The sequence below is a fragment of the Arvicola amphibius genome, chromosome 7, assembly GCF_903992535.2.
Source record: "Arvicola amphibius chromosome 7, mArvAmp1.2, whole genome shotgun sequence".
Taxonomy (NCBI): domain Eukaryota; kingdom Metazoa; phylum Chordata; class Mammalia; order Rodentia; family Cricetidae; genus Arvicola; species Arvicola amphibius.
In genome coordinates, this window is record NC_052053.1 from 91,026,135 (window position 1) to 91,053,802 (window position 27,668).

The following is a 27,668-nucleotide window of genomic DNA, read 5'->3' on the forward strand; positions in this document are numbered from 1 at the left end:
AAATAACTGCTTTGAGCCTGTGATAGGGTAGAGAAGAGATAGGTGGGGAAAACTAAACTGAATGCTGGGAGAAAGAAGGGCAGAGTCGAGAGAGAAGCCATGTAGCCCCACTGGAGATAGACACTGAACTTTTCCCGGGAAACCACAGCCTCGTGACAATACACAGATTAATAGAAATGGGCTAAATTAGTATGTAAAAGTTAGCCAATAAGAAGCTAGAGCTAATGGGCCAAGCAGTGATTTAATTAATATAGTTTCTTTGTGATCATTTTGGGGCTTAGCAGCCAGGAACTAACTAACAGCTTCCTCCTACATGAATGAAACTATAAATGTAGATGTACCTCATAAACATCAAAGTGTTATGTGATTCATTTTTTCAGCCCCAAAATACCAATCAAGTATCAATTCTTTACTTGCCACTATGCTAGCTAGATGATTCATTAACTCCCTAAATGCAATGGGAGACATTAAATAAAAGTTTAAAATACACACCCCCAAAAGACAGTTGCAGATATCCTTATACTACAGAAGGCCTCTGGTATGAGAAGTTCTTCTGTCTATGTGTTGCTTTTATTGGTTAATGAATAAAGCTCTTTCTGCCAGTGGCTTAGAAGAATAGAGTTAGGCAGGAAAACTAAACTGAATGCTGGGAGAAAGAAGGTGGAGTCAATGAGAAGCCATGTAGTTGCCTGCAGGAGACAGACACACCAGAGTCTTGCCAGCAAGCCACAGCCACATGGCGATACACAGATTAATAGAAATGGGTTAATTTAAGATATAAGAGTTAGCCAGAAATGCACCTAAGCTATTGGCCAAACTGTATTGCAATTAATACGATTTCTGAGTGATTATTTCAGGAGTCTAGGTGGCTGGAAAATGAGCAAGCAGCCTCCCCCAACAGGCCTCCTGCATTGCACACTCACTACCTGAGGCAGGACTGTATGACTTCATATGACCTCACTAATACTTATTGGTATAGCTTATTGTTTGCATTTCCTTCATGCCAAGGAAGTTCACTTCCTTAGATTGAAACTCAATTTCTCTGAAACTAAAGTCCTTTCCCTCCAGCATATCATCCTAATTATTCTTTCCTACTCTAGCCTAACCACCCAACTCAAGGAGACAAATTTCAGAAAACTAACATGGACTTTCCATGAGCAGTGGATGAAAATAACTAATGGTCATTCAATATTCCCAAGCATAGTATATATTGTAATATTCATGATATCTGCCACAGGGTGTGATCAGGGGATCCATATTTCAGAGAAAGAAGGCAAGCTGTGGGCAACAAATCCAAAAATGAATTTTATAAAAATACAGCACCAAGCCAAAAGTGAATATGGATTTCTTGAGGATAGAAAAAAATAGGGTATGATGTCTGTGGTCCAATAAATTTAGAAGGCACTGAATTTTTAAAATGTAATCAAGTAGCTAAAACTTCAGAAAACTTTACCTGTAAGAATATACACTTGTTACACTGTGACATCCAAAAAAGATACTGTCCTACTGGCCATATGTGATGTTTATTTTTGGAATACTAGATACTTGCTGGAGTAAAACACCTACTTATCACAGAGGGAATTTAAGAAAGACTGGCTTTGAGGTTTTCAAAACTGCTGTAAGGCTTAAACTTCACACCACCAGCCTTCATCCCCATCCCGTTTTGTTTTCAAGGTGAACTTTGTATCTGGTTCAATTTGAGATAGCAAACACTCACTAGCCACTTACTGCCTGTCACACACCAACTTAGGCACTAGAGACTCAAAAAGAATACCCTGCATACCATTAGCAATGCATCTAACAAACCAAGACAGCACTTGTGGCCCATAGGGTGGCTGTTCAAGGCCATATATTACTGTACTTAAAGCTAATGGGGGAGTTAGGGTTGACAGAGCATGCTTCAAACTCCTGCTACAGAAACATGAAAGTGGCCCTTGGAGGAAAGACAGCAACAATTAAGTAGAGAGAAGCCCCTTTATAGGGACATTTTTACCATAACTGGCCGCTGATCAACTGACACCTCTGAGGATCAGACTCTCTGGGAGACGAGGAGTGTAAAGAAAGGTTGGAGCTCAAATGTCAATGTGTCTCATCAGTATATGATCTTCAGGAGGCGACTTAACTTCTGTGACCTGATCACGGTATCCATTTCCGAATTTTCCAGTATGTCCAAAGAGCCTTACACATACAAAATGCCTAGCTACCTGGCTGGTTCAATAGACATCACTCCTCTTCTATTTGATTCATAAGACCCTGAGATAGTGTGTTAAGGAAGAGTTTGAAACTACACATGGGCTTGGGAAAGAAGAACGAAGAAGATTGACTCGCAGAGTCTGCCATTGGCTTAAAAAAATGACTTTGCCTCAAGTTACCAATCAACTGAAAGCTGTCCATAGAGGCTTGGTAGTGAGAGAATGAGTTTCTAGTCACCCAAAGAAGCCTAAAGGCAAGTAAGAAGCCTTCCCCAAAGGCCCTGTTCTGTTAATGAAGAGTCCAAGAATAAGAACATAGAGATGTGGATTCCAGAAATAAGGATGTAGAAATAAAAAAATATATATAAGGTTGTAAGCCTAGAAGAATGAGAGCAGACTGTCAGCAGCTTTCTCAGCAGCTTAAGGATTAACTATTAACAGTGGGCTACTCCACTGTACAACCCAGAGCTGTATTTGCAAGGCTGAAGCGGTCCTCTGCAAACTTGGGGTGGCTCTGCAAACTGAGGGTCAGCTTTTAGATAACTCCCTGGCCACTCATGACCAGCAATTGATGTGAGCTGAGTTAACTTTTAAATGATGGGATGTACGTGATTTTTGACTTTTTGGTTTTATATCGTCCCCTACCCTTTCCTGCTATGCAAACCTGGCAGTGTCAGGGGAGGTGCAGAGCCTTGGTAAACACTATCAAGGAAAGCCAGGGGAAAACAATGGACTAAATACAAACAGTTGTTTAACTGAAAAACTAATTCTGTGAATGAAAATTGCAAAGAAGGGCAATTTGGATCTTGGGTTTTATCTTGAGATTGTAAAACTTCTTTTGTCCATGCCTAATGCTTGCTATAAAAGGAGGGGTTCAGAAACCAGCCTTTACCACAGCCTTACAGATCCAACTCTGGTTGTGGTCTCAGCTAGTTGATAAGCTATTTGTGTCCCTTGGAGATTTATTTTTCTAATTTTTAATTTTTTCCCCTGGAATAAAGTTGCTTCTGGTTTATTAGACTTTTGATTGTCTGTCCCCATCTTAGCGCAACTGCCCAGAGACCCAACATCAGTCCTTCCGTTTTTCTTTATTAGCCTCACCACACACTGCTTCATTCTTATTTTCATACAATGAGCAAAGTTGCCCATCCCCCCACCTCCTTTGTCAAGCAAAAGGTTGTGATGTTCTGGACCTGACAGACAGGGTCTGAAACCCCTGGGCAAAGTCTCTATCCCATTAATACGTGGTTCGGTTGGGGCTCTAACAGGCCCTCCCAAAGAGAGCTCAGAGAGCCAGGCAGACATGATACTTCTAAGTAATAGAAAGGAAAGTCCCTAAAAGTAATATCACTTGCTTTTGAAAGTTCTCATCATCATTATTATTAATCAGCTCCTTTTCTTATCTTGTAACAGCTGTGGTACTATAATTAAAGTGGTCTAAAACAATACTACCAAGCTGGCTCTATTTCTGAGTGAATAAAAGAAAAACCGAATTTCTGAAGAGGAAGAGTCTTGGGATGTCTTAAAATGTCTTGTTTTGGGAGGTTTTTATTTGTTTGTTCCGTTTCCAAGGCAATGTTGTAATCTGTAGCCCAGCCAAGCCTCAATTTTTCTGCAATTCTCCTGCCTCAACCTCCTGAATGCTGGGCTTATAGGCCACGTGCCAGGATCATCTTTTCTGTTTCTGTTTTCAAGTTCACTTCATTGATGCCTGTTTCTTGCATGTTATCCATGCCCCAGTAACAGTGGGTAATGCACAAGGGTGGCAGCAGATGAACAAAGTAAATAAATACAAGACTTGTACTTTTAAGGCTTAGAGTCTAACTGCAGAAAACACCCAAAACAGCCTGATAATCAAGTCATGAACAGTAATTATGATTATTGACATAGCATGGTAGAAAATACTGTGAGACCAAGAAGAGAGAGCACAAACCGAAAAGGGTGACTAAATGTCTATATATCTGAGCTAGAATTCAGGTCATCTGCCTCCCAGCTCACTGATTTTCCCATCATTCCACAGCCAGGCTCCAGGGCATTGACCCAGGCACTGGGGAAGTCTATGGTCGGATCATTCAGGAAAGGAAAGCAAGCAGCCAAATCTCTGACCTTTAACAGAGAAAGCTCAGGACAGACCGGGGAATTACCTGTTTCTGTGGACACCTACTCATGCATCTTATCAGTGGACAGTGTTTTAAACTGCCCCGTGGCAAGTTCCTAAAACCTGGAGCTTGGACAGTTCTAAAAGGAAGAAAGGAAAGCCTCCCTCGTACTAGAAGAGTGGGGAGGATGTAGGCCCTCCCCACAGGCTGAGTTCTAATCTATCTGCTGCCCGATGCTTTGGAATTAATGAAACAAATCCCTTGATAAATCTGAAGCCACTATTAGACAACAGTACTATCCCCCTCAGAGTAATCCGGACAAATACGTTCCGAGAGGGGGAGTCCCGAGTGACTGGGAAACAGACAGCTCTTATGTTACAGGCCTCCTCATAAGAACATTTTGTGCACTGGCATTGCCCTGCTCTCCCCGCACCCCCCCCCCCCATACACAGATGTTGGTTCCCAATAGCACTACAGGCTACTGACCTGATGGCTGCGGGCCAGGATGCACACAGGATGGAAGAGAAAGGGCCAGGACTCCCTCCCCTCCCCATCTCTGCCACTGACCTCATTTTTTCACCAGAGGATTTTTCCTTTTTTGGTCCAGCTTGTTTGTAAATCATGTCACCCCAATGCACACAGGGCTTAAGGCAGGCCTAGCTGGGAAGTAGAGAGAAGCCAAGGGGCTTGGAACTATGGCCCTAGATTCTAATTCTGAGGGAGGTCATATTGGTAGGAACTGTGCTAGTTTCAAAGAAAAGTTGGAAGTATAAGGTGTACCCCCAAGATTACCCCGGCTTTACATTCTTACTCCAAACACAAGGGACTACATTCTGAGGTGGTTTGGAAGCACATGGCTTTCACTTTATATATGACCTTCAGTGGGTTTCTTAATCCTTCTAAATCACCTATCTCAATAAACAATACTGGGTATTTTGATCCCTCAAGTATAATGAGAACCCATCAGGAACAAAGACTGACTTTCATAATACAAGAAGAGAATGTGGTTCTTCCAACTGCAAAAAATGGGTTTGTTTGCGTGTGTGTGCACATGCACACACACACACACACACACACACACGTGTCAAGAAGGAAGAAAGGAAAAACACAAAATAGAACTGTCGGCAGCTAAAAATGCACATGGTGAAATGTGTTATTTACTAAAAATTGGGAGTGGGGTAGAGACTGAAACATTCTTGATAAAAATATAGACCTGCAAATCTGACCTGATAAAACTGAAATATGCTAGAAATAATGACCGTGAAAGAACATTCTAATGATGGAAGTTATCTAGCTAAAATCCTATAGGCACACACACAAATAACTGACCAATGAATCATATCTTTCTAATAGAACACATGTTGATGCAAAACTGACCTTGCTAAAATAATAGCAAGTAAAGTAAAAATGAACTGGAATAATAAGAAATGGTTTATCAAAACTTGAACAAAATAGAGTTAGGAATTGCATGAAGCCTACTTGGGTTGTTCAGAAAAAAAATGGCCCCTTGATAAATGTATTCTAGGCTTGCTCTAATTCTGACTATGGTGATGTAAAGGTAAAAACTCTCAGAATTGAACTATGCAATCAAAACATCTTGATAAATGCTGAATAAAAATAAATTATGTGCTTTCAGAGGTCATGCCTAGCTGCAGGTTTTTATTTTCTGATAAAAGTTCCGAATAAAGGGGGAATAAATACAAATATATCCTTTCTGGTAAGAACATACATGGGAAGCAGCTACCACCGACAGCCATGGTTCTTAGCTAACCACTACTGTTTAGCTATTGAACACTCAAAGCAGTGTAAAGCAATTCCAGAAACTAATGGAGGCTAATGAGTTCTAATTTTACCCAGAAAAACAAATGCATATATCCGACATTTTGGTACCCTGTATCTTAAAAAGAAAAGGAATTTTTACCAACCCAAAGAAAAACAGCACAGTATCGGAGCTGTAAAAAGTTGAATATGGTATCACGAAACCACAGTGCCTGGTGCTTCTTTTTCTTGTGTCTATGGAGGATGGCTATCCCTCACTGTAGTGGCTGTCTGAGTTCTACTGGTTGGAGGGTAGACTGGGGAGTCTTTTGTGCTTTGGTCTCCCCATTTATAAAATGTGGAATAAACAGTAAAGTTATTCACAGTGCCTACAACCTACTAAGTCAGGAAATGTTAGCTTAAAACCCAGGAAGCGCCCTTGGCAAAGAAGCTGATTCCCCAGCCTCAGATATGATCCCCAAGCTAAGACTTCTACCAACATTCTGAAATACAAACACCCTTAGCAACAATAGCTAGAGTGTGTGGACTGATCAGGGCACCGGCTGATTTCTCCTCCTGTGGTAGGTGGGAGGGTCTGACAGGGAAGGAACTAAAACTTGAACACCAGGAAGAAAAGGCAGCTGTTTGGCTAACATTTGGCTGATCTCTGGGCTGTAGGTGGGAGTCTTGCTGTGCAGCTATTTGAGGGAAAAGTTGCTTTAGGCTGGCAGCCGATGACATTCACTGCAGCTTCCATTGTCACCTTCTCCACAACAATGTGTCTTTTAAGCTCTTGCCTTCCAGATTCTGAGTTCTAAGTATCCCCACTTCCAGACTAAGCCAATTGCCCCAGGATATCCCACTGATGATTCTTCCTTACCCCATTCCTGTCATCCAGCCATTCATCCGTCCACCCGTCATTACCCACAAGCCATATTCTAAGCGGATAAGTGAAAGGGAGAGACATAGTTCCTGTCAACCTTGTTCTGAAATCGAGTACGTGACAGTGGAGGCAGATGGCTCTCCATCTTCAGATGTCATCAGCCCACTCTCTTACTACTTTCCCCTCAGTCACTCTTCCCACCTCAAACACTCATGTGGTAAGTTTTAGATTTACTAGTTTAGTTTATGTTTTCCATAGCAACATGCTCCTTATATTCACAAACGCACGTTGCATGTGTAAACTCAGGGCAAATACACGCTCAGGTCACTACTGACTGGGCTCGGCAACAAGATCTCCGTAACACCAATCACTTCTCCTTAACCATACACCTTTTCTTTGGTACAATACAGCAAAGGTGATACCCAAGTTTTGCTTGTAGTCCTCAAGACATTGCGAGGCAAGTCAACTAGCCTCTTTAGAACCCAGTTTCATACAAAGAGCTTGGAAAAGCCACATGGAAATCTACTACTTTGTAAGCGAACTTTCAAACTGAGAATTAGCAAGGTGAGAGCTTGCATGCCTGAATAATGCTGCTTATGATACTCCTGGATTATTAAACAAAACTCCCAGGAATGTGTGTGGGGCACCTCCTAATGTGTTGTTGGTCATGGAGACCCCCCCAAGAAACCCTTAAAACAACCCATGCTCTTATCAATTCTCTCAAACACCCCTCAGAACTGGTTTGGAAAACTTTATGGTTGAAAGCATTCTATACCTGTCATGCATGTAATAGGGAAATCAGCCTAGACCTGAGGTGGAAGCTTTCTCCTCTGTGTACAGCTTTCACAATTCCAAAAGGTACAATGTAGGCAACCAAGTAAGAAAAGACACCACTATTTTCACCTCCCTCTATTGAGAGCTCTATGACCTACAATGCCAATCGGCCAGGCAGGCTGTATTTACGGGCACAACAGTAGCAGGGCATTGTGGGAGCAACCATGCCCTCCATGTTCCAAGCACTCTCTGATTGGCTTTGAGGCCTGCTCCACAGAGGAAATCCACGCCTAATGCTATAATCCTAGTTTAGAAATCCCAGGCTCAGGAGGTCTTATGCTTGAGGAGGGAACTTACTAATGTTGTTTAGCTAAATTGACATAGTGGCTATCTTCTAAATACTTTTATTTATACCAAAAGACAAATGTTATTCTCAGTCTTAAATATACCTCTCTCTTCACAGTGAATAGCGAGGGCAAAGACATGTATTTGCTGGAGATACATGAAAATATATGATGATCAGGTGCTCAGCGCTACACAGGATATTCATGCCACCTCCTCCATGTAACAATGTGGAAGAAGGGGGTGTGGAAAGGATGTAAGTACCTAATACAAGGAAAAGAGTGATGGGATTCTATCTTCTGGGCATTATACAGCCAATAGCTACATAAGATGTTTCTGCACAAGACTCAGCCTATCAGCAGTCAACCACCATTCATTAGAGAACCCACATGGCCCTACCCTTCCCCGCCGAACCAGGCTACTGGTTCTGGAGAAGTGGCAGCCATTCTCTTCAGCTGTTTATCCACTGATGAGCCCACCGTGTGCCAAGGAATAGTTATCATGGTCACATAGATGGCCCTGGTTAAACCCATGGGTCACAAAGCAAAAAGAGAAAAAGATATGAATGTAGGGATAAGTTCAATGCAGAGGTGGGGGTGATAATAATGGGAAGGAGTTAAGAAAAGGATTAGAGTGGCATTAACCTGAATGTAAAGTGTGTGTGTGTGTGTGTGTGTGTGTGTGTGTGTGTGTGTGTATGTGTGTGCGCACGCACGTGTTATCAAAGGACAAATGTAACGACTGATTTAAAAAGATGAACTGTGATGTTCAGAAGACTGTAGGGTAATAAAATGCTTATTTTAGGGGGTCTGTATGAATTAAAATAATACTTTTGTAATTTAATATAGCTAAAAACTGTCATAAAAGTTTGAAAAAATGGGATACAGTGACAAAAGATCAACAACAAACTGACTGGGGGTAGTGGGGGATTTCCTGGTTTTAAAAAGATGCAAGTAGTTCATAGAAACATTATTTATAATAGTCATAACCTGGAAACAATCTAGATGCCCCTCAACTGAAGAACAGATAAAGAAAACGTGGTATATTTACACAATGGAATACTACAAAGCAGAAAAAAATAATGACATCTTGAACATTGTAGGCAAATAGATGGATCTAGAAAAAAGCCATATCGAGTGAGGTAACCCAGACCCAGGAAGACAAACATAATATGTACTCACTCATAAGAGACTTTTAAACATAAGGCAAAGAAAAACCAGCCTAAAATTCACAACCCCAGAGAACCTAGACCCAAAGAGGACCCTAAGAGAGTCATACACGATCTACATAGGAAGGAGAAAAAGACAAGATCTCCTGAGTAAATTGGGAGTGTGGGAGTTACGAGAGAAGTGAGAGGGGAGAAGGGAGAAAGGGAGGGGAGCAGAGAAAAATGTAGGGTTTAATTTAAAAGAGAGAGAGAGAAAGATGCAAATAACATAGAATTCCAACTCTAGATGTCTATGACTCCCAGCCCTAGAAAGAGTAGGGGGCCCACGGCAGCCTGCAAACCACTTCTACAGAACCAGGTCATGTCAGAGCAGAGCAAACATCGGTCAAATTGTGAAGGAAGCAGGGAGGGAGTTTAGAAGCCAGTCAGTGATATAGGGAGTACCCTGAAAGCCAGAGACACCTCAGTTAGGCTAACCAGGAAAGGGCTGGGTTGTGATAATCATGGAAACCACTGTTCAATGCCAATTTGAAAGGGAGGAGTAGGGAGAGGTATCTGAGAATTGAAAGGCGACATTGACTGTCTAAGTTCTTTCCATAAGCAGATAAATTGCCTTGCCCTCTTCAACCTCAGTTTCTTCATCTGTAAAACCAGGTAAACAACCCGACAGTAAGGGCAACTGAAGAATGAAAAGATCTCATTAACACATGTACCTAGACCAGTCCCCAAAGTGTAGTAAGTGCTTCCTGAGAATTAGCTAACCATCACCTACACTAAATTTATCCCATTAAGCAGTTGATAAGACTTTGGTGAAACCCAATTCACAATGGAGAGCTACTGAGGAGCCATCATGGAGCTGGTGCTGAGCACAGATCTGTCTTCATCCTGGTTCTTCAAGCTGCACTCCTGATCCTCACTGGCTAGGGAAGCTCCTAGTACAAGGACAGTGAACCCAGGAAAGCTTTGTAGTATCTTGGCCATACCCTTGAATTTTAGTCTTTATTATGCCAGGCACACAAAGGGACCCCTGGGCCACAGAGACCCATCTTCACTCTGCCTTCAGAGCATCCATGGAGCAGTATGAACCCATCCCTCCTCAGTGCCTCACCGGATACACAGTTGGCCTACTAGTAAGTACTCATTGAAACAGGATAGAGTCCCAATCAAATCGCACCTCAAAGCCTCAATGAGGGGGTTTATGTGAGCACGTATGCCTATGTAGGCTGCATTTCTTGGTTGCAGTCACACACCAGCTGGGTCCCTAACACCTCAATTTTTTTTCTGCTTAGAAAAATGTTAGAAGGCGTCCCTCCCCTCCCTAGGCTCCCCATTCTGACTTACGCTGGATAAGCAACTTCAGATTGCTGAACAGCAACACACAACACAGCTGGGTGAAAATTCCTGTGTCCTGAAATCCCTGGAAACCTATGCTGCAGAGCAAGCATTTGGAACATGGGCACAGCCCCGACTCCCGGCCCCTGAGAGTCAGACATGGGAGGAGGGAAGCAAGCAGGCAGCCTGGATTCTGCCTCTACTTCCTTAAGAAGCATTTTGCTTCCTATCCAAGTACCCCACCCCTGGGCAGAGATAAAGCAACCACAAGTGTATTAATTACCAGCACTTATGCTGCTAGCTGAGCTGGGCCTTCCAACATTCTTAGGAAGGGGAAGCCTCTTGATCTTTCAGCCCAAAGGGACCACAGAAGGTAGAAGAATCCCACCTCTAGTTTCAGAAGGTGTAAAACATTGAGCGGATACCCTCAAGAGTACGTACCTGACTCTAGAGAAAAAAAAAAAAAAACTAAAGAAGCCACGCTGTGTTTGGTTTTAAAAGCATGAGTTTCAAATCAGATATCAAACTTGCAATTTACTTTGTTTTTCTGGTATGTTTCTTTCAGGCCTCTGGATCTTTGACTCACATGAAGTCCTGGTGTTCTAAGAAACAGAAATGCCACAATGTAGAAAGCTTCAGACACCCCCAGATTGGCTACCTCTCTAGGAGAAGCGAGATCCCATTTGTAGGCATGTTTTCAAATGGACAGACCTCACTTAATTGAAGTTAAAAGAAAAACTAACATGAATAGTCTTTGAAACAAATGATGCCAATTTCCAGCCAGTTTATTACATTCAAGGGCAATTTCAACTGTGTTGAAAATATGGGTCTCTTTCATATATTCACAAGCAATGAATTTTAGAGAACTTTCCTTTGTCCACTGTTTCCCTCTGTATGTCTCTAGTCATCGACTGGAATCTGTCTTAGAGATTCCTTGTTCTCCACAGAACAAGGATATGAAGGTTCCCAAGGGTCTGAATTTAGGCTTCTTCCCTCTCAACCATGCTCCTTCCGTGAGCTAACTTTCCCACACCCAAGCTTTTCCTTTTCCCTTGTACTGTCCCTGACCTCTACACCAAACCAATCCCACCCCTGGTGCTAACCACTGCTTCTGCCTACATCTACACAACCCACAGTCTCTGAAGAGGAGGGACATGGTGAAATTAAAATGTGTTATTTCTCACCTTCACCTCAAGCCTGCTGCCAGCTTCCTTGTGCCATATACAAACAGAAAAACATGTCAGCAGAATTCCCCCTTTTTATTTTTAATAAATAATAATAATGATGAATAAGAAGAAGAGAAGGAGGAGGAAGAGGAGGAGGAGGAGGAAGAGAAGAAGAAGAAGAAGAAGAAGAAGAAGAAGAAGAAGAAGAAGAAGAAGAAGAAGAAGAAGAAGAAGAAGAAGAAGAAGAGCAATACCCAATATTCACTTGATGCATACCTATGCCAGGTATTGTTCTAGGCAGTCCTAGGATCAAACTCAGGACCTGGTATATGCTGGGCAAGTGCTCCATCACTGAGCCACAACCCCAGCCACTCACTCTTTTAACTCTCAGACAGCCCTAAATGGTAGACACTATTATCATGCCATGTCCCAGATGGTAAAACTGAAACACAGACAAATAAAGTCCTTTGCCCAAGTTTCCACAACTAGCATGAGGCAGAGCCATACAATCACAATCCAAACCCAAATGTCCATCCTTGTCCAACTATTGAGTGCTTCTCCTTGGCATCTGTGTAGTTGGCCCTTCTCCCATCACTCCTCATCCAATATGGGTCATAGACCCCCACAATGGCTTCCCTCTGGCCTTGCAGAAGGCTTGCAGCCTTCCAATCACTAATACCTCATGCACGCTGCCTAAACTTCAAATCTACCTCTCACTTAGCCCACTGAAAAGCCTCCAAAGTTTTTCATCTATGAAAACTGGTCAACATCCTTATAGAGCATTGATGGTCTCCCCACCTAACTATTCTCATGCTTTCCATTGTCCTCAGATCATGACATCCAGGGACACTGAGTCCTGAAAACAGCATCAAGATCCAACTGATTCCTAGGATTGCCCCAATGGTCCTTCCTCCTAGACTGCCAACTAAAATTTACAAGTCCTTCCCCAGAATTCCTCCTGTGAGGTTTCTTCCTACTTCAAACTCCCTTTCTTGACTCTGGCCATAGAGCATTCTGCTATACGTGTGCCTCTCTGTTTGATGGGCTTCCAAACTAGACTATAAGTTCCTTAATGGTAGAGACCATACTGATAGATAACAGTCATTCGCTTAGTGAAAATTCAACAAATGAACCTATTCCAGGAAACATAAGGCATAGTCCACCCCATTGATGAACATACATCAAAGTCTGCTTTGTAAAGGACTTTTTCTTATGGAGCCTAAACTTGCCCCCAGCAGGTGACTCTTCAGCTGATAACAGCTATGGATAATATTAGCAACTGTGAGGCCTCCAAAGAATAAAGTGTAACTGAGTACCTTCTGGAGACCCCTGGCCAGATCAACAAGGCAACAACACGCAGAGTGCCAAAGACCATCAAGAACACCCAAGCCGGCATCAGGGATATTTTAGAATCAACCTCTACCTGACAGCACAGAGGAGATGCTGTCACAGTGATTACTACAGAGGATATAGATTCGAGTTCTACTCTGATGGGTGGTTGCCAATTTCTGAACTAAATCTCTTGTTAGCAAAGAACATCTTTACAAATAGTCTCCCTGTAGCAGGATATTTATGTACGAACAACCTGCGTATGTGATAACTATGTTTGGCTATTTCTTCCTGATACCATTTTTTAGAAGCTACTATCTAGTGACTTATCTCCCACACGCCTTTGAAAGACAGGTGTACATGATAAAACAGGATGGAGGGTCTGGCTGCAGGGAGTCCCAGAGCCAAGGAGACCTTGAGTTGAAGTCATGTACATATTCAGGCACACTCCTCCCAGGTCCACTCCAGAACCCTCTGCACCTCACAAGCCATGTGATCTGTGGGCCAATAGTTCTAACTATCATGTAATTCTTCCTTTGTAATTCTCATTCCTTCGGCTCTTCCACCTAGGTATCCACTTCCTCCTCTATATGACAGCTTTTCCTTTATCAAGGACAATTATCCTGTCCCCAGTGAGGCTCATCTTCTCCAGGGAGTCTACGGGAACTAATGGATCCTCTCCATCTTTAGTGACAACATGCATGTCTCAAACAGCTATTTCACAAGCATTTTACATGATCCCAGGCTGGCGGCTGCCTATAATTGTTACAGAAAACCATTGGTTTGTAAACAAAAAACACTACCCAAAAAACAGTCTTTGGAATACATTCTCAAGTAGATCAAACCAAAGAGAATGTGTATATGCTTAACATAGATTCAGTAAGAGCTGTTCTATATAAACAATACTTTCCCCACTGAAAGAGAGATGGTGTTTCTGGTGGTAGCCATTATGGTCCAGGTGATAGATGGCTTCAGTGATTCCTTTACTCACTAGATACTGTCAGACTCATATGCACAGAAACCTGAATCTACCCACATGTTATATACCAATATATACCAATATTATACCAATATGCAAACTCAGATATATAGGTATTCACTTGAAACATCTCTCTCTCTCTCTCTCTCTCTCTCTCTCTCTCTCACACACACACACACACACACACACACACACACACATACAAAAATATGCTCCATTAAGGTGTTAAGGTGACAAATTCTTATTAAGTGTCTTCTTTGTATCAGACATGATGCATATATATGCACACATATATATACATATATATTTACATATATATCACAAAGGAAAAGGAATAATCCCCCTTGCTTAGCTTCATGCTTTATAGTTCCCAAGGAGAGTCCATCCTCACATACACCTCTGCAACAAAAATGGGAAAACCCAGCCAAGCAATCACAATGCACATTAAGGGTAGGAAAGTCAAAGAGAACCAACAGACACATTAAAATGTAGCCATTGGTTATGCACATGGGGGGAAAATAGCTCTGCTCTGCACATGGGGGGAAAAATAGCTCTGCTCTGCTTGACTTAAGGCCAAAACTTGGAATGAGCACATTTTAACTTCCCATAGTCTAAAATCCACCAATCCTAAACACACATCAACTCATACACATTGTCATTGTTGAGACAGCTACACCCACTTCCCAACCTATGTGTGTGGTCCATGAAGACTGGGCAACTCAAATTCACTTCTTGAACTCAAAATAATGTTCGCAGCTTCTTTTAAAAGTAATTGTTTGGGGATGAGAAAATGGTTCAGTGATTGAGAGCACTTGATGCCCTTGCAGAAGACCCAGGTTTGGTTCCCAGCACCTAGACAGTGGCTCGCAACCTTCCATAACTCTAGTTCCACAAGATCCAAAGCCCTCTTCTGCCAGTACGGGGCACACAAACATCCAGGCTGGAGAAACACTCATACCTATAAAATAAAATCTTAATGCAAACCATTTTAAATCATGAAATTTATGAGACTTTGTTCCTTTTTCTTTGATATCCTGTCAGCTGATTTGGTCAAGAGCCAAGACTAGCCTCGCTTCTTTGAGGTTCAGGAGAGAATTTGTGTACTAGATTCCAGTCTATACCCACATGGGAACAACTTCAAGCATAGTCTAAGTCATTCCCTGGGAGATTTCTGCCCACCAGTGCCAAGAACATGGGACAGCCACACAAACTTTCAGAATAGGAAGCATTCCTGAATAGGGCATATGGTTCCAAGGTCAGTCTCCAGGACTACCTATACTACCCTATACTACTTTATCTCCTCTTCTTAGCTTTAAAAAAATGAACAAACAAAACAGCAACAACAAAGAAAACTAAAACATCCTACTAGGATTAATAGAAAAATGCTCACACTTTTGATATATAAGACCCAAACTACCAGGTTAAATTTGGCAAAAAAAAAAAAAAAATTCAATCAAGTTCCCTCTACTTCACTGCATTCCAGAACTTCTCATCGTCTTGTAGACCAACAGTTCAGGATTTCTAGGAGACTGGAAATGGAGATACTAAAGCCTGGGTGAGAAGAGAGGAAGACCACACGTCCTGGAGAGATGGAAGAAGACAGTGACTCTTACTCAAAGCAAACTCCCTGGGAACAAACTGACTGGAGCGTAAATCACCTGCTTACCACAGAACAACACAGAAGAGAACGCTACTGAACTGAGACGCCGAGCGTAGCTTGGATTAGGGCTGAAAGCATCATATGGGGTATGGGGCTGGATCCGTCTTTCCTACATTATTTAAGATCAGTCACAAATGGGCTGTGGGGATGGATGGCTTAGCAAGTAAACCAGGACGAGCTTGTGAGTTCCATTTCCTGGCACCCATGTAAAAAGCCAGACATGGTGGGCCACATTTGTACTCCCAGCCCTGGGAATGATCCCAGAGGCTTGCAACGTCATTGAACTCCAGGCTCAGCAGAAGACCTCGTCTCAAAAAAATAAGGTGGAGACGAGTAGTGGAAGACACCAATGTTGACCCCCAGCTTTCATAAACAAGTGAGCACATACACATGTACACACACAGAGAGATGTACATACACACAGGTGTACACACACAAGGAAAAATCATCTAGACTCAGTCACCCTCACACTCAACCTTCTTCCCTACATGGCTCACAAAGAATCGCTTTAAATGGAAGGGGACAGTGACCATGTGACTTGGAAGCACAGGGGGTCCTAATGACAGGAATCTCTGATACTCTGAGCTAATCACAGATACATTAAACTAACCTGAAGAAACACCAAGCCCTCACCATTACGGGAGACTACAGGGGACTAGCCTGCTGATCTTAAATAATGTAGGTTAGTAGTTAGAAATAAGTAGTTTAAACTATACAGCCTTAAAGCTGCCTTTAACTCATCACCTTGCAAATGAACTTTGACTTCGTTGACAGATCCCAGCTAGAAGCCATAGAAACACATTAGAACCCGCCCCCAAAGGTCACACCTCTAGCCTCCTAGATTTCTTCTGCAGTACAAGAGCCCCCTCAGATTTCGGCATATCCCCCGAAAAGAAGGCAGGCTCCGGCACCTTCCTAGTGCATATCACCTCTGTTCAAGCTGCACCCAGGTCTTCTCTGACCAGATGGAGCAGACATGCTGCAGGAGGATTAGTCTTTCTGGGAGGCCTTGGATCAGAGGCTCATCAATCTCCAAGTCCACTCTTCCCCATTCCTTCAGCCCTTTGGGACTAAACACGCAAGAAACAGGGCCCCATCTGGAGTGGCAAGAGGCTTCAGAAAATGACATGGAAGGAAGAAACCTTGAGTGTTCACTGACCTCCCAGGCTGGCTGGCCCCTTTCTTGCCACTTGGATCACAAGCAAGAGATTTCAGCTCTGCTAGTCAGCTTATCTCTCGTCTCGCAAGTGGTGTCCTCATTTTTATTTGAAAGCAACTTATTAAGTCAATAAGCCATGTGCCCTCTCGGTGCACTTTCTCTGTTCCAGAGCTGCAGGCAGCATCCTTCCCATCATGCCCACAGGAGTGTCTGGGGTTGCCTGGACTGCCCTGTCTCCTAGGGCGGAGACTCCAGCCCCAGTGCATCCAGCAGTCAGGATTGTGAAGAGCCTTTCTTCCGTAGATGTCACCCTGTCACATAGACAACTTCAGGAAGATCAAACTGGCAGATGGGACGCAAAATGACAAGAAAGCAATGAATAGTGTCTCACCAAGACACTTGAAGGAAAATCTCCCCTGTCATTTTATTAGCTACAAAGACACTGTACTTGGGGGCAGTAGCTCAACTGGCAAAGTGCTTGCCCTGTAAGCATGAGGACCGGAGTTTGCTTCTAATGTGGGGTGCACTGAGGACATGAAAACAAGAGACTCTTGAAGGCTCACTAGCTGGCTACCCTCGGCTACTTAGTAAGAGAGACCTTACGTTTAAAAACAAAGGGAGTGGGTAAACTGGGAAATGCTTGGAAAACAGAATAATAACTGAGGTTTTCCTCTGGCTTCCACACATGTATACATACACACACACTCACACGATTGCACTGGCATGCATGTGCATGCACACACACACACACACGGCATTTAAATAAAGCTCCTAAATGTGTTTCACAATTAGAAAACCTGCACACTAGGGGCTGGATGGTCCTGCAGTTCTTGCCCTGCCTTTCTGTCATCAATGCCACCTTCCAAGCCCATGTTTTCCTTGGGATAGGGCCATCTCTCACAAAAGCTGAAAGGATTTATCATTTCTAGAACTAGATGCAAAGCAAGGTTTATCACTGAACAGATGTAGGGACTTCAGTTGGATGACTATGAGGTCAATTTATTTTTCAAGGGATTGGTTCCTGGGATTATGAGAGGAGAGAGAGGGGGGGAGAATGAGAGAGAGAATGAGAGAGAATGAGAGAGAGAGAAAGAGAGAGAGAATGAGAGAGAGAGAGAGAGAGAGAGAGAGAGAGAGAGAGAGAGAGCTGGGAAAAACACCAGTCAGGAACCTCACAGACAGAAGTCAAGGCCTGAAAGCAGGCACAAACAATGACACATTTAAAGGGGGCTCCATGTCGCTTTTAAATAGGTCACCCAGAGACACCAATTCCTGGAGAGCAGTAGCATTAATGACAACCCACTGTCAGTGCCACTTTCCAACTAGATCACAAAGACAGACCTGGGGAGCCAGACCTCGTCCTTCTCCTCTGCCAGCCACTGCCTGTCACCTGCAACACAGTCCCCAGAGAGCTAACCAAATCAAAGAGCCCCAGTTCAGCTAGAAAAGCCCAGGGGGATGACTAGCTTGTTCCTCTGATGCAGCAAACACTTGCAAACGATTTCTCCCGTTACCCCTGGATATTCTCGAAGCTCCCTCTTCCTCCCCTCTACGATGGACGGACATGTGTTCCTCTACACCTTCTCTCCTCCCTCCCTCCCCAGCCACAGCTTTTCCAACTCTGTTGGTTACAAAGGGGCACACGTGTCTGTGATGAAGTGTAGGCACTGGTTGGTGGGAATCACACACACACACACACGCAGAGTGGCATTGCTATCACTGGACAGCAACGAGTCTTCTCCACCAGGGCCGGTGCACAGAGGTGGTACCTGAAGCCTATGGTATTTGGGGGTCCTTAAGAAAAAGAAACATTTGCAAATATAAAACTAGGTCTAGGGCCTTATAAGAGGCTCAAGCAAAGTTAAGATTTAGTGAAGGCTTAATTTCAACATCATAAGCCCACCTCTGTCATCCTGCCCCTCCCCCTGACACACACGCAAAAGAGAAGAGAAGAAACGTGAAAAAGGAGTTTGGTTGTGTCACGTGTGAAGGAAAACAGGAGACAGCAGGAAAGCAGGAGACTGACAAAAGAACCTGGGAGCCTCCATTAATCACCAGCCCTGAGCGGGTGATGGGCATCTCCTGGTACCTAGGAAGCCAATGGTAACCCTAAAGAGGCTGTCCCCCTCCAGCGATGCTCCTCCAGCTGTTGTCCTTGTGCTCCGACTGCCGAGAGACCCCTGGGTCCAGTCTCCAGTTACTTCGCTGCAAATCAGGGTCTTGAGGGTGGGAACCAAAGGGTAATTTTTATCTGTTTTCACTTTCTGTCATATTGTCCCTTGCTTTCCCTTGGCTGGGAACAGCAAGGCTCCTGGGACTGGCCCAGCTGATAACTTCCTGCACAGGAGTTTGACATTTTGCTTATCTTCAACACCCAGGGAAGCAACGCTCCATTGCACGATGGGTATACAGGCCATTTGTGTTAATGAGGGGAGTTTTAGTGGGAGTAAAATGTCATGTTGGAGGGCCTGGGTGCTCCATTTTGAGAGAAGGCAGCAGCTGCCTTTAAGACTGAGATACAGGAAAATGGTGGGGGTGGGCAAAGCTCAAACGAATGCCTCAAAACCTCTGTGAGACCTCACAGATGGGCACTGTTCTTACACAGGCCAGGCATCCCAAAGTCTAAGCAGATAGCTTTTTACACTTCATCTCATTCAAAGTCCCCCAAAACTCTGATGCCTGGTTTCTTATGACCATAACAGAACCCAGTGAAGAGGGTGGGCTCGAAGCTAAGGGAGTCTAGGTACCAATCCCACGTTTGCAAATCTGCAAATCGTAGACAGATTATTTAATCCCCTGCCTCTCACTTTCCCTACCTACAAGCTAGAACTATAGCTTGTATCAAGAGCAGTTTTTGAGGGTGTCTGCACACAAAGCAGTTGTAACCCCCATAGGGGTATTAGGCAAATGCTTTGTGGTTATTAGGAGTGGCTGTTGTTATTGATTATTGCTAACGAAGATATTGAAGCTTCCCAAACATTATCCAAAGACACACAGTCTATAAATGGACAGGACAAGATTTCGGTCCGGATTATTTTTGTCCCCGGGATCACACTCTTAGCCGCGATACTAAATTTTGCTGGAGTTCCAAATTTCTCTGCCCTTCTTTCTTCATCTGCAAAACAGATGTTCAACCACATCAGCCGCGCAGGATTGTGGGGAGTAGGTGAGCCAATAAATATGAATGCAGCAGAATGTCACGTATATGGTGATATTCTACAATGGCAGTGGTAATAATAACTCCATTATTACTTTGTCCACAAAAAGCAACAAACACACCCCACACTTCTTACTTCTGTCACACTCTGGGTTCTCATTGCTGTGGACCACACTGTAGAGCCAGTGAATATAGAGGCAATCCGGTGACCGGAGGGCATGCGTACATTCTCATCCCATCCCCCAAGCGCAGCCTGCACCCCCACCTCTCCTCCTTGTAAAGGAAGGAGGGAGGACTCAGCTGATGGGCAGCTGCCCCAGGAACTAGAAAGCATCTTTTCCAGGGAAGCCTGCAAATGGAGATAGGGGTCTTGAAAATAATTAGCCCCCAGTTCTGGGGCCTGTGGCATCTCATTACCAAATGCAAATTCAAGTTCACGTGCCACTCCAAGGCTCCTGGCACAATGCCTGCCTGACCCTCAACCTCGCTGAATGTGGACCAAATCGCTCCCCACTGCCCACCCCCTTTTCAGCTTGCAGCTGGTGTTCGGCCTCTGCAAAGGAAAAAGGCTGCTCTCGGCCTACTGACAGGAGAACAAGGAAAGAGGGTCTTACTTCTTTAAGGGAGGAGGCAGGGATGTTATGGGGGGGGGGGAGATTAGAAAAATTGTTCTTCCCTCAGCAGTTAAAAGAGAGATAATTGGAGCAAGTGGCAGGCGGCTGTTCTGCCATTTAGCATACAGCATACCCAGGAAATCTCACTTGGTAATCAGGAGGAAAGGAGGGAAAAGGAGCAATCAGACCCCTATTCAAGCTCCGTTTAGCGACAGCCCCTGCTGGCTGGCTGGCTGACTGGCTGACTGGCTGGCGGGGGCTCGGGAGAGCAGGGGCTGATCCCACAAGCCTGAATCCTAGGTGGGAAGTCAGGGCTCCAAGCACAGGCCCTCCTCTGTGTCCATTGTAAGATCTTTCTGCTTTTCTACCTCCTCCATACAGAAATATTGGAAAGGAAACTGACTTTTCTCCTCTGATTGCTCACCACGTCCGTCCTTGTCCCCAGGCTTCCAAGGCCTTAAGAGTTGACAAAGATAGCCACGTTACAATTGCAACATGGTTTATACTCAGGAAAAGGAGGGGACATGGCCATGTTTTACTCCAACAGAGGTTCCAACCGAGACATCCCTGGTACCTTAGCAATGGGCTGAGACCCTCAGTAAAAGCTTAAGAGTAAGCAGTCTCCCCTGGATGGATGCCATTCTCTGGTTTTGAAAAGAAAAGTCATTGAAATTTGCTTTCTGGAAGGCATTCAAAGACAGTGATGAGATACAAGTCCAACCAATTACCAGTCAACCAAATGGTATGTGACATAGATAAGCACCATGTCATGAGAGTCATTCAAGGGAATAGGTCAGCCCAAACCTATTGTTCTCCATTGTTCCTCGGCCCCGTCTTCCCTGCAGCAGGCTGACTTCATGTTAAATGAAGTCTTCAGGGAAACTGGGACTAAGCTCTATGTGCCTTGGCAGTGAATCGAAGCTTCACAACTCTGAAGTTGCTGAGAAATTCAGAGCGTGTACTTTCATAACTAAGAATACTTCAAAAATAATCATCTCAACTGATTTTGAGGTAATGACAGAGTTTCCATAGCCTATGAGGAAACTTGTCCTTAGAGGAAGCTGGGGACACTGAGGAACTCTCTGGCCACAAAGCTTCAAGGCTCTGGACAGAGGACTGAACTAGCCAAGGAAATCAGAGAGAGCGCTGGACCATGCGTTCACTAATTTCCAGACCACAGTCATCGTTTTAAACTGGTGTGTCTTGTATGCCCTTCTTCTGTTCTCATGCCCAGTTACTGGGTGAGAACCAGAGAATTTTGTTTATAAACATACTACCTCTAGAAGTAAGAGCCTGAAACCTCTTCTCTACACATTCATTGTGTGCCATAATGCTCTGTGTGACTATCAGTGAGGACATGAGCTGCACTGGTGTTGGCAAGGTCAGAGGTCTATTTGCAGCCAGAGCTTACAATCCTTCACCCCAAAAAGAAGTCAGTGGGCCCACTGCCTCAGGCCCAGGTCCCCCACATCTATCTACCTCTTCTCCTCTTCTCAGATGTAATAGTCCAAAACATACAAAGAGATGGGTGCAACTGTGTGTTCTTTCTGGGGTGCAGGATGGACACATTCTGGAGCCACTGAGGCACGTAGAGCCAGAGAGGTCATGGCACAAACAGATGGACTACAAATGACATCTCCAACAGGCCCCTAGTAAGCCACAGGAAGCTGTAGGAACCCACCCAGTGGCCCCTGCTTTCAGAACTGGTAAAGTACAAAACAGACCCTCGCATGATCAAATGTCAGGGTCCACCAGCAAACTGTGACAATTGGATGTGTGATACAGAGGCCCCAGTACTGTGGGAAAGCACCCTGATTTCTCTTCTGTGGTGTGTGTGATCTGATGAGAAAAGAGCTGTGGTTACATGTGCCCTGCCCGCTTCACACTACCCCTAGGGAAATGGCAGGCATTTGTTTCGGCTCTTTGCCACGTTGTATACGTGTCTCCTCAATGCTTAGAGACTGCTCTGATTTCTCCCCCTCCATATTTTACAAGTGAGTGTTTATGCTTACTACCCCAAATTTCACAATGTGTGAAGGCAACATGAGTTTGTGAACGTCTGCTACGTGATATTGCGACTGATCAGACATGATGACAATTACTGGGATCAGCGAGCTTCGAGCCATCCACAGTAAATCCCATTACCTCCCTGATATTTGTGTTCACCAAAACATTTGGGTCAGTCTGTTTTCAGACTAGCTAGATGTGAGTTATCACAGAGTCTATTTGCTCGGCTCCTTACTGTCCAGAAGAAGAAATCTGAACCTTGCAGAAAGGACAATTATTAAAATATACATATTGCATGTAAGCATTAAAAAAATCAACTGCGTTCAAAAATCTATTCTGAAGAAATTGCACTGAGGGCTGAATAACATACATACAAAAATAAAGAGAGAAAGGAAAATTTATATATATATATACATATACAAATACACACACACAGACACACACACATACATACAGTGTTGATTCTTCCTGCTGAAAGTGCTGATCCAAACCTGCCTGGAGGAAATGAGTTCTTTTGAAACACCCCCCCCACACACACACACACACACACACAGAGAGAGAGAGAGAGAGAGAGAGAGAGAGAGAGAGAGAGAGAGAGAGAGAGAAATGATGCAATTATAGAGAACCAGCAAGTTAACACACTTGCACACGCCCTGGTCCCTCCAAAGGAAGAATGCTAGCTTTCAATATAAGTTCTGAGAGCAGAACAGATCCTCCGGGCAAATGAGAAAACAAGTGATCATGTCAGCGTCTTCTGGCAGAACATTCTCCGATGCCAAGAAGCTGTGGAGCATCAGTCAGTTCCGGAAGGCACCTGCTTGTAAGAAGCCTTTTAATATTCCAACAGCGTGGTCTCATGTGCTGAAGTCAACGCTGGTCCTCTTCTCCACCAATTTTCTCTCCTATGAGTTCAATGAGGAAACATCGAAGCCTACAAGGGCGCCCCACCCTTCAACACTACAACGTGACATTATTACCTATAGATGTGCTGAACCCTTTCCATAACTATCTTGTGAAGCAAGTGGTCCGGGGACCTCAGGTGGGATATGTGTGTGGGTCTAAAAGGATAGTGTGTATGTCCAGCATCTCCTTTTCCTAAGGTCCAGTCACAAGAAGGGGAATGCGAACGCTGGCCTGGCAAAGGACAGAAGCAGAATAGTGGGGAAATATTTGCACAGGAGCCCAAGCACAACCTGCCATGGGGCCTCCTACCCAGCTCCCAACATGTCAGTCTCCAACATGTTCCACCTGTAAAATAAACTTAGTTTTAACTTTTAAAAATATATTTTAATACAGCTCCTAGTATGTAAAATTTTACATCAAACATAACCTGCTTTATAAGGTATGGACCATTCCCAAAATGTTTTAGGAACACCCACAAATACAGTGTCAAAAACAAATCCCAAAGTAGGCCCTTAGCTGAACAAAGGGGGGAACGTGATGCTTACCGGGCTCCACTCTCTTGCCACAGCAGCAACAGCCCAGTGAGGGAAAACTGTTCCCTCCTGGTCAAGAGAATGAAGTCTCTGGCCTGAATTGAGGCCTGCTATTCCGGTTGGGCAAGTCAATGATATGACTAAGAGACCACCCTTCAGAGAGGTGGGATCACCCCTGGAAGGCAGGCTCACCATTAACTGGAATAGTCATTTCTTTCATGAGACGATCGTCCTTCTTAGAGAGCCCCGAGAGCATCCCCAGGAGCCACTGTGAGGTCCACTGGGTTTGTGAACCTTTCCCAGGACTTCAGACATACATCTCTCTCCCTTCTCTTCTGCCTTTCTATTTCAGATTCTAGTCCTAGCCTAAGTATGCTTCCTCTGGCACTTGGCACTTCCTTATTCTTTCTTGAAAACTCCCCTCCCTACCACGTGGCTGTTTGTTCACCATGTGGTTGACCTCCATGCCAGATGATCCCGAAGGGCAAGGTTTACTTCCTCCCCTCTGCCACTGCGAAGCTGCTGAGATTCACAGCCCAGCTGCCATTTGTTTATTTGCTTTCTAATCTAATAAAAATTTCCTCAACTTTCCACTTGAGCCCATTCTTAAATTCTCTTATTAATGAGACCAACAACCCAAAGAGAGACCCTAATTTCTTACATCACTCTGACCTCTTTGATCCTGTGCCAGGGGATTCTTCCCCTTGATTGTAAGTAAGGATCATATGAGAAGGCTTAAAAACAGGGTTACTGGGATCCCACCCCATCCCCACCAGAGATGCTGGTCTAACATGCCTGTGTATGACTTGAAAGTTTCTCAGTTCCCCCAAGGGGATCTCAGTGTTCAGATAGGATTGAGAACCACTGATCTTCCTTAAAGAATGCCACCACCTCCATGAAGGGGCCCAATGGGTTGACAACACAAAGCATCTCAAGAAGAATGAGGGTATAACCCATTCTGTGTCCTCCACATCCTACTCTCTCAGGATACACTTTGTCTTACTAATTCTCATATGCTTGATCACCTCAGCGATCTAAGGCTGCAGTGACTGCAGTGGGCCAGGGTTTATATTTTATTTGTGTTTGTCATATTGAAATACCAAATGGAAGTCTCTCTCTCTCTCTCTCTCTCTCTCTCTCTCTCTCTCTCTCTCTGTCTCTGTCTCTCTCTCTCTGTCTCTCTTTCCCCCCCCTCTCTCTCCTTCACGCTCTTCTCTTCTTTCCTTCTTCTCTCCATCCCTTCTCTCCATCCCTTACTCTCTGTCTCAAGTTGCAGCTATACATAGGCAGTTTTCTAGTGTAGTTTGAGGGATTCCACTGAACAGGGCTCTTCACACATACCTCAGTATATGGAGCACTCAGGAAAGGAATTCGTTTCTAAAGAAATAATCTCATTGCTAGCACAAGGACAGAAGGCTCTTAGACAATTCCCCGACTGCCTTCGAGGTACCTTTCGTGGGCTAAGGGGTAGCATAACAAGACTGAATTGTAACAGGCCATGTACAGAACCTACACCCATCCGTCTCCATTCTCTGCACAGGCACTGCTTAGGCTAACTAATGAGGAAGATGTGATAAGGACTTTTCCCATCCACCCACGGGAGTCCAAGTCTGCAGGAGTCAGGAGCCAAGGAGGTAGCCACCTTGGCAATCACTCTCTTCTTTCTCACTCTGTGCTAATCTCGCTGAGCTGTATCCAGACTCTGCAGTCTACTCTGCCAAGCCCTTTGAGTTGAGTCAGGACACGGTTGAGTAGCCTGCTTTCCCTTCCTGCTGAGATCTTGTGTTTTCCCCACTGAGAGCAAGGAGATGAGTTTCTACCACCTCCTTGGAGAAGGAGGCCCAATTAGATAGCATACAGCTGAAACTGCACTTGCACATAGAGCTGGTTTCTATCCAGCCCTCCCGCCTTCACCTAACCACTCAGTAGGAAGATCTATAGTGGGAGAGGAAGTTGGGGTTGGGGTTGCAGGAGGGTCTTACCTTCTGAGCAGAGTGTGCCGCCATAGCCAGTGGTGGAACAGTCACAGGTGGGATGGCCATCCAGGAGGAAGCAGATCCCACCATTTTCACAGGGACGCTCACCACAGGGTCCCTCTGCTTCTAACTGGACACCCTGGCTCCCCAGAAGCCGCGGCTCTGAGTTGCCGTACTTGAGATCCAGCATTAATCCCTTAAAGCCAGGCATGTTCTGTACGCCATCGAGGGTCAGGGCAGAAGGTCGGATGTCAGCAGGGACGCCACCGAGGAACAAGTCGCTGACCACATCCATGTAGGGCCTCTGAGGTTGTAGCTCCCCAGACTGGCCCTCGCCATCAATCACCAGCCCAGTGCGCAGGCGGTCGCGGCTCACCATGAGGAAGTGCCAGCTGCTGTCGTTCACCTGCTTGTTGGACAACACGGCTGTCTCAGCGCAGTCCATGCTAAAGCGGAGCTGAACTCGGCCATCCACCAGAGAGAGGCAGAGGAAATCACAGACACCACCATCATCCAGATACAGGAGCAGCCCAGTGGATACGTTGGTCTTGAACTGAAAGCTCAGGTCACTGCGTGTGCTTGCGTCCCAGCGCAGGTAGCGGGCCCACTGGTTGGGGAGACCCATGAACTCCAGACCCAGGCAGAGCCCAACCAGGGAGCCCAGAAAGATGCTCACCTTTAGGGTGAAGAAAACCGAGTGGAGGGTAAAGCTCATTGTGGCTGCTGGGCCAGAGCACAGAGGAATAGAAGGGCCAGGGAACAGTCCTGGGGGTGGGAGGCAGGGGGTAGGTTTTGGTGATGGAAAGACAAGGTGGTGCACAGAGAACACACAAGAAGAGTACACTCCGGAGTGTTCCGAGGGTGAGGAAGGAGGCAAAAGGCAACAACACAGCCCTAGACGGGCACACAGGCAAGAAATCCAATAAAGAAGCAGAAGAAACAGAAAGGGGATGTTGGGTAGGGCAAACCAGGGGCAGGGGTGAGGAAGAAGTAGCTTTCTCCAAGAAAAGATCTCAGCTATCCAGGTGGATCCGGAGGCCTTGATTCAAGGAGGAGAAGGAGCTCAGGGTAGGAACAAGCCTTCAGTGATGTGTTCCTCCCGGCAAATGTCCTAGCCAGGGAGCCCAAGATCAGGGCTAGAGCCCCAGGCTGTTGCGGAGTAGGAAGAAACTGAAGTGAGCCAGGTGTAAGGTAGGCCCAAGCGAAGGACCAGGGTTAAGGTTCTATTGTCTAGCAGAAGCAGGCTCTGGGAAGGGGAACCACAAGCAACTGAGTACTCAGGCAGAGTGGGGCCCAGAGCAGAGCAGAAGCAGAGTCAGGCTTCATGGTGCTGATCGGAGGCAGCATTGCCCATAGCACAGCTCCCAGGACTCCAGAGAAAAGACCTGTTGGGAAAGGGAGAGAAGAGAGTAAGATTAGGGCTAAGCACCATCATCCCAAGGCACCAACATCCCAGGGCACCAACATCCCAGGGCACCAACATCCCAAGGCACCAACATCCCAGGGCACCAACATCCCAGGGCACCAACATCCCAGGGCACCAACATCCCAAGGTACCAACATCTCAAGGCACCAACATTCCAAAACACCAACATCTCAAGGCACCAACATTCCAAGGTACAAAGACTGATGGAGTA

General features: G+C 44.9%; 1 protein-coding gene across 1 annotated transcript in view; it reads right to left on the reverse strand.

Moving 5' to 3' along the window:
- Window positions 1–26,746, reverse strand: part of Nrxn3 (neurexin 3) — a 1,492,393-nt gene extending 1,465,647 nt beyond the window's left edge. Inside the window, 1 exon segment of the mRNA XM_038336206.1 lies at window positions 26,038–26,746. Coding sequence (XP_038192134.1) covers window positions 26,038–26,746 — 709 coding nt within the window.
- Between the last annotated feature and the right edge of the window lie 922 nt (window positions 26,747–27,668).